Source organism: Artemia franciscana, chromosome 14 (genome assembly GCF_032884065.1).
Source record: "Artemia franciscana chromosome 14, ASM3288406v1, whole genome shotgun sequence".
Lineage (NCBI taxonomy): Eukaryota > Metazoa > Arthropoda > Branchiopoda > Anostraca > Artemiidae > Artemia > Artemia franciscana.
In genome coordinates, this window is record NC_088876.1 from 3875189 (window position 1) to 3883616 (window position 8428).

Here is an 8428-nt window from a genome sequence, read left to right on the forward strand (position 1 = left end):
GTCGCAGCAGAAAATGATGGTAATTTCCGTCACCTACTTCGGTATCGTGTTCAGGGGGGCGATTCGCTGCTTCAAAGGCTTGTAGAAACTGCACCTAGAAATGCAAAATACACTAGTAAGCAGATCCAAAATGAACTAATCGGAACGATTGGAGAACTTATAAAGTCCGAAACAGTCAGAAAAGTGAATACAGCAAGAGTTTGGTGTCTCATTGCTGACGAAACCACCGATAAACAGACAAGAGAACTCATGGTAGTAGCGTGTCGTTATGATTACAAATCAGAAAAGGGTTACGTAATCCGAGAAGATCCTGTTGCCATATTCGATGCTTTTCAAACCTCATCGGGGCTCTCTGAAGATGAAGAGAACAACACCATCTAAACTTTGAAGAAAGGCTAGACGGCAAAAGCCTCGGCAGGCTACTTTTCAGTGAAATCACCAAATCTGGCTTAGACATGACAAAGTGCGTCGGCCAAGGTTATGACAAAGCCGCTAGCATGTCAAGCTTTGTAAATGGGGCTGCTGGCGAAATAAAGCGGAGTTACCAACTTGTGGATTATTTTCATTGTGTAAGCCATGCCACTAATCTTTCATGCTCAAAGATAGTTTCTGTCCCAATTCTACGGAATGCACAAGAAGATGTCGTGCAAGAAACTATCTTTCATTTTAGCTCGAGTGCCAAACGAACAAGGCTTCTGAAGAAACATCTAATGTCAGACAACTGCAGAGCAGAGACCCTGATTGGTCTTTGTACCACAAGATTTGTAGAGAAGCATGAGGCAATAAGCCGGTTCTGGGATTCCTTGTCGTCTATTATTTCCGCTCTGAATGAGATGGAAGGCTGGCTTGACCGAGAGGCCAGTAGTAACGCACATCTAGTACGTTCTTGCATTGAGAAACCAGACACGTTGATCGGACTGGTCTGCTTGAATTTGTTTTCATCTCTACTGAAACCATTGGCAGAATCACTTCAACAAAAGGACGGCGATCTTGTGAGAGCTTTAGAACTCATAAGCAGCGTCAAGACAACATTAGAGGAAATGCGAGCCCATGCAGAAACTGAGTTTCACTGTCTCTATACGGAAGTCGAGAACATGGCAAAAAACATCGATGTTGCCATGAAAGTCGTCCAACCACGCATAGCCTCGCGCTCTACGTACCGAACAGGAGTATCGAATCTGGATCAAGAAAGCCACTATAGGATGGCAGCGTTCATCCCAGCCATGGATGCCATTCTCCTTGATTTCTCGTTAAGATACAGCTCCCATTTTGCTCATGCTGCTAAACATTCCTCACTAATTCCAACAGTTGTCCATTGCAAGAATTGGGACGAACTGAAGGAAGGATACGAGAAGTACAAGGACCTTTTAAGTGGAACATGTACTGATTTGAAAATGGAATTCCAAATCTGGAAGAGCCACTGGTCGAACGTAGCAACGGAGAAGCCAAAAACGGCTATTTCGGCTCTCAACGGCTGTCAGGAGCAAATTTTCCCGAACATCTTTGCATTGCTCACAATCCTTGCGACGCTTCCAGTTTCAACATGCGAGGCAATAAGAATTTTCTCCAAGGTCGACATAACGTGTTCTGCACTCAGAAGCACAACGTCAGAGGAAAGATTAGAGGCGCTGTTGTTTATGCAAGCATACAGGAACGAACTGCCGAAACCAGAAGATGTAATAAATTCGTTTTCGATCAGAAAAGCTCAGAGACTGAATCTGATGCTGTAGTATGGCCTTTTCTTTTTCTTTTTTTTACAATTTTTCGCACCTTGAATTTGATAAAAGAAAGGAGAATAACCCAACTACAACTCTTCTTATCCCACGATACGAAACAAATCTACATAAACGAGATGTACAGACTAACCAAAAAATCTGTCAAGAAGAGAACCGGGTCCGAAAAAAAGGAATGCTCCTACAACTAGCAGTGATATTTAGATTAGTAAGGCGATTTAGGTGATCTAGAAAAGCATAAATGGGACGGTATGATATAGATTAGTACAGCTAGGATTATCTAGATTAGTGGAGGGAGATCTATTACTTTGATTTTTATGTGTGGGAGAAGAGGGGGGATGAGATAGAGAATAAGAGTAAAAAGACATATAGTAAAAAAAAATATTAGTGAAAAAGCACACCCACATTAAACATACGAACACATACAAAAACACACGCACAAATACAAACTCACACACAAAAAATAAAAAATTAAACATAGCTTTATATTACCACAGAAAAAATAGCTAAGTGTTGGGAGTTGGTTTTATTGTTAGGAGTGCGGGGCGGGGGGGGGGGGGGCGGCGCTGGAGAACCTTCACGTTGGTGCCCCTGTTACTACTAATCTAACTCCAGCATTTCATTAGAATTTATTTTCTTATAAATTTTTAGTATTTTAAATTCTATGTATTTTTTATGGAAATTGAAAGAAATGAGACATTAAGTTTATTGGTTACAAATCATACAATGTAAGGCTATTAAAGGCTAGTATTATGGGCTATTAAGGGCTAATACCCCTTACTCTCAGGACCCCACCCTTATGAGATACTGATTTTTTTGTAGTTTGCAATTCAAACAAGGAGTAAAAAATACTTTAAGGGATGGGTAAATTGATCTTCCTTCTAGTTTACATTTCAGATAAAGAAGGGGGAGATGTACAAGGTCAAGATATTACATTAATATCATTTCATCAGAATTCTCCTGCTAAAAAAAACCTTTTAAATGGCTACTACATTGCCAGCTGTAAGATGGATGGAGCATGAAATCAAATGAATTAACACGCATTCTACAGGCGTATGATTACAAGAGAAAGGTATATCCAGTAGAAAATGGAACTATTTTACATTAAAATATTAATACTTTGTGATAATATACATGACATTATTTCAATATGAAATATGGATCCACATTACGCAGGGACCTTAGTAGTCAAGAAGCGTCGTTAATTCTTAAAAAACAATAATAATATTTGTGTATGAAACCCTGCCATGTTATGGGTAGGGTTTATAATAAACATTATAATATAAATACTTTCCTTATTGAAAAAAAAATCAGCTTTGACAGCGGGGGATAGACCCATTCTATGTTTTGGTTCTGGTTCTGATTAAAGAATCCTCAAACAAAGGAGCCCTTAACAAAAGTAAAAACCAAATATTCCTTTGCTTGTCGTGGACGTCTTCAAAACATTTTCTAGCTTCCAAAGCAACAAGGAAGGACCCCGACATTGCAAGTGCTGCAATCAGATATCCCCCAGCTACCAGGCGGTGCAGTTGGTTTTCAGTATATTTATAGAAAATGTTGGGACCTTGTGGCGGATCAAGGGGCTGCTTTACAATTCTCTACCTTTTGTAAAAAAAAGTTGTATTTCCACACTTAGAAATTAGAAATTTTTCCATTAAATACTTTTTTTTTATCCAACTCTAAAGAAAAAAAAAAAAATCTTGTCTACTCATTCAGAAAGTCTCAAAGAAGCCATAGTAATTTATTCATCAAAGAATCTGCTCGCGTCTATTGTTAATACGCATTTTACTGCTATAGGAAAATAGTATTGGCTTTCAAAGAGGTTTTTTTTGTCATTTTACATCAGCACCGACCAGATTTACACAAACAAACTGGTGTGACGAAAGCGTTATCTATACCCCACTATCATTACTCTCGAATCATATTGGCGCCCTCGCTCCAGCGCCCCCCCCCCAAGATTTTTCTCTAGATCCGCCCCTGTCCGAATCTCATAAAGGCCATTAAGAACAGCTTGAAAACCCTCAAACATAGAGACACAGCAAAACTAATGTCATTTTGACCCAGCAAAGTTAAATGTCTGATCCTAAGTGCTATTATAACTTACTTAGTAAAATGACGTCCAAAATGGTTTGGCAATGGTGATAAATGGTATAATAAATCAACCCAACACAAAACACAAGCTCGGCCTAAAAAACGATATCTCATTATATGGGCATATTATCAAAAGAGTAAACAGGAGCACAGAAGCAGTTATACCCAAGGATCAACTTGTAGCACAAATCAAAGTGAGGAATCATTAAAACAAAACAAATTGTTAGAAACTGTAAATGCAAAAAATAATATCCTAAGAAGGGGAATCAGCCACCAATTATAAATAGACTTCAAAAACTTAGTGCGTAAGATATTTTTAGAAAGCAGCAAAAAGGTAATGTAATTCCATATGGCACTTTTATGACTACATATGAAAACACAAATCTTGGTAAGCTATTTAGCCTCAGTCTGGCCTGCCATCTGTTCCCTATCTTTAACTTGAAACGTCTACCCTCAGGATAACTATACCAGTGAGTCAATCAAAAGACCTCCCTTGCTATTTCTCCTCTTCCTACAGTTCTGATCAAATATGCCATCATCGAAATATCAACCCAGCTATAATTGAAATCGCGTTTTTACAGCAATAGTTGCAATGTTTTAAATATTTTTCGCGGTTTTGACGAATCTGCACCTTCTTCTTCTTCAAACTTGACTTTTCTTACTGCCCTGTTTTTACAACATAAAAATGGTTAAGTCATATAAATTTACTTCCTTAAATTGTTCTTTTTCAATCTAGTCAGTTAATTTTTCTAGTAACAGGAATATTCAGTAGCAAAAATAATCCAAACTGACCCTTAAGCACCTCTATGTGGAGGGTATTTCCGCCGTAGTTGTTATCAGCATGGTCGATTAAAATAGGAACTGTTTCATTTGTTCTTAAAATGGAATTAATTTGGTTACGCTACCTTTTATGCTTGCAACCCTTGGACTAGTTTTTTAACAGAAATTAATGTTCAAGCAGGCCAACATGCAGGTTTAGTTTTCCAGTTGAAATTTGACCGAAACCTAAGAGTGATTAGGAGATCTGAGTGAAGGTTTCCTAATCTTGTTTCCAGAATATTTTCTATTAATATTCTGTAAATTTATTAATCCATACACAAAAACGTTAAAGAAGCACATTAATACAGTTGAAAGAAGTAACACTGGAAATCAATTGATAAAAATAAACAGATCTTGCAAAATTAAACCTCAAGGACAAGCAAATTAAAAATTCTACAAATTTGCATATTTAGAATCTGTAAAAATAATACATTTTATTGTTGCATATAATGTAATATAAGCTTCATTTTTGAGTTTGGGCTTCTACTGACAAGGATCAGTCTTTGAAGGGCGACCAATTGAGAATGGTTTTTTAGAAAGTTGCTTTCGGAAATTCAGACAAGATACATAATTTTTTCAACTGCGGTAAAATAAAATCATCATCGTCCCAAGTAGCGATGGTTTTTAAGTAATTAAAAAACAAATTCGATGGTAATGTGTTTCTTCATTGGAAGGATCCATGAAAAATTGAAAGAGGCTATTCCACCACAATTATTTAATCAACAGTCATGAAGCTACGGCAAATACCCAGGAAGTTTGATTCCACCTTGGCCCTAGACGTGCAACATAACCCATACAACATCATATTGTTTGTAATGTAAGCCCCTTCATTGATCTTTGTTAAAGGTTTCAAGTAAGTTTTCAGAGAGCTGGTCGAAGTTGAGAAATACCCACCAAACATTAGCCTTTCACATAGATTAAATAAAAAAAAGTCATTGCAACAAATTCAGATTCAGTATGTTAGTTATTTATGCTTCATTATTATAAATTTCTCATTTAGCTTTATCTGGGTCAAATTATCGCTTTGTGGTATAAGAAGCAGGGCTGTGGAGTCGGAGTTCTAGTAAATTTTCGTTTAATGAAGTCTCAGTTGGAGTAACAGAAATCATGTAAGACCCTTTGGAGTCAGAGTTGGTGTCGGAGCTCTGGAAACCCATAAAGGTTGGAGTCAAGCCAAATACTCTTAAATACTACTAAAAAGTGGCAATAATAAGGAAAATCAATATAGTATTTCGGTCATATTGTATTTAGTGGCAAAATTTGGATCCTGAACCCAGGATTTTGGAAAAGTATGATTATATTAATGACATAAAATACAATGAGGACCTTTGTTATTTTTATAGCAAACATAATTATCTACCCTCTAAGATATTTACCCTCCAAAAATATTATAGCTTTATGAGTCTACTGCTCTTTAGGGGCCTCCACCAGGCCCCTCAGCGTGCCCCCAAGTGGTAAAAGGGGAACACTCTACAAATATGTAGGGCATCTCCATAGGAGGCACGAACCAAGGGGGCACCTTGTCTCTGGGGGTCCATAATAGAAACTGGGCACCCTCTACCGGGCCATAAATACAGGAGGAGGAAGGCCCCTCAAATGTACACTCAACAGGGCCTAATGGCGTGTCCTCGCGTCGCATGAGTTATCAACCTTCTCCCAGTAACGGGTTAAATTGCATGGTGACTCAGAACATCATCGTGGGAGGATCCTCTATAGAAGGACAAGTGTGTTTCTTAGCAAATTTATCTACTATGGCCTGCCTCCCAGTAGCAGCATTTCTGATGCCAGTTCAAATGGCTTGATAAAGAAAAGCTCTTATCATATACATTACCTTTGAATGATTTCTCACCAGTGCGGACTTTTTGATGCCTGTTCAAATTGCTTGATAAAGAAAAGCTCTTGTCACACATTCCATTTGAATGGTTTCTCATCAGTGCGGACTTTATGATGCCTGTTCAAATTGCTTGATAAAGAAAAGCTCCTGTCACATACATCACATTTAAATGGTTTCTCGCCAGTATGAACTCTGGTACTCATTTAATTTGTCCACTCGGAAGAAACCATTCACACATATATGACATTTAAACAGTTTCTCACCAGTATGAACTTTTTGATGCCTATTCAGAGTGCTCGTTCTACAAAAGCTCTTGTCACATACACCACATTTAAGTGGTTTCTCACCAGTGTGTACTCTTTGGTGTTGAAGCAAATTGGCAGATTAAGAAAAGCTCTTTTCACAGACATCACATTTGAATAGTTACAAACTCCTTGATCTGGAAAAGAATTTTTTACATAGAACGCATTTAAATGGTTTCCCACCAATATGCACTCTCTGGTGTATAACAAAATCCCTTGATTTAGAAAAGCAACATTTGCACACATCATATGTATATAGTTCTTCTCCTGTATGTATTCCTTGATAGCTTTCGTACTTTCTGTGCTTTTTACTGTGTACACAACTATGAAAATATGTTTTCTGCATGCTTAAACTTTTTGCTTCAGGTTTAGATTCACTGGAAGTTTCAATGAGTGTTTTTGTATCACTAAAGGAAGGACCTTCAACCCCAACAACTAAACAAGTAGAGGAATAGAAAAGACCTAAAAATGACAAATTACCAACAATCAAAGAAGCTTACACACAAACTCAAAAAATAAAACGCAAAATTTAAAAAAGAGCATAAAAAAATGTGCTAAATAACAACCATGGTAACCAATTTGCTGCAAACAAACGAACAGATGAATGTGGATTGACAGTTAAATATAAAGGGCATCAACCCCACTCTTCTCCGGTTGTGCTTGTTCCAATTTTGACTCAGTTATTGTAATTTTTGTTCGTTTTGGGGTTTATTTATTTACTACTACTACTATTACAAATGAAATCTCACTGCGGCACCAAACAAAAGCAACTAATAGCACCAAGCATTATCTCAGTACAAGCAATGGAATCATCCCTAAGTTAACCACGATTTTAATTGAACTACGATAAAAGGCTAGTAAAATGTCCTTTCTGCCATTATTTTTCTGCACATAATCAAATCAAATGGTATAATTATGTAATAATTCCCTACCTAACTTGGATTTTTTGTGGGGTGGGGGGGGCTGGATGGGTTGGTGATGTATGTGTTGTATTGTATGTTGTATTTGTGTAAAAATGCGTATTTGTTTAATTTTCGTTTTATTTCTCCCCTGTTTTTTGCTGGCCAAATACCCTTATGGGGAGACTAAGTTTAAGTATTTTGTTGTTTTTGTATGTAAAGTACAGCGGACTTGAATATTTATAAGATATTTATGTAATTATATATATATATATATATATATATATATATATATATATATATATATATATATATATATATATATATATATATATATATATATATATATATATATATATATATATTTATAAATATTATACATATATAACAAATATATTAAAACTTATATTCTCGAATAAAAAAATGTTTATATATTCCTTGTTTTTTCATCAAATTCAATACAAAAAATGGTGAAACAAGGTACTCACAGGGAAATATAGAGTAAAATTGCTGTTTTAGATTTGCCATGTAGCTAGAAGACCAGTTGAGCATTTTTATTTAGTTTATTCATTTTTTCACCTTTTAACGAAAATTTTTTAAGTTTGATTTTCCTAGGCTTAAAAGGTAACACCGTCCTCTGTTTTGAAAACCAATAGGTAGAAATTTTTTTAACCAAAAGAAGTTCAAATTAAAAAAAAAATACTAATTAGTTTAGGGCACATAATTTAGATTAACCTTGGTTTATTTATT

At 36.2% G+C, this 8428-nt stretch overlaps 1 protein-coding gene across 1 annotated transcript; it reads left to right on the top strand.

The window, feature by feature from the left end:
- Nucleotides 1-455: 455 nt before the first annotated feature.
- Nucleotides 456-1730, top strand: LOC136035869 (uncharacterized). The gene has a single exon (XM_065717828.1). It carries the CDS (start codon nt 456-458, stop codon nt 1728-1730), a length of 1275 nt encoding a protein of 424 aa, XP_065573900.1.
- Nucleotides 1731-8428: the final 6698 nt, after the last annotated feature.

Coding starts and splice junctions, on each gene's coding strand:
- LOC136035869 (XM_065717828.1), top strand. CDS start 456: ATGACAAAGTGCGTCGGCCAAGGTTATGACAAAGCCGCTAGCATGTCA.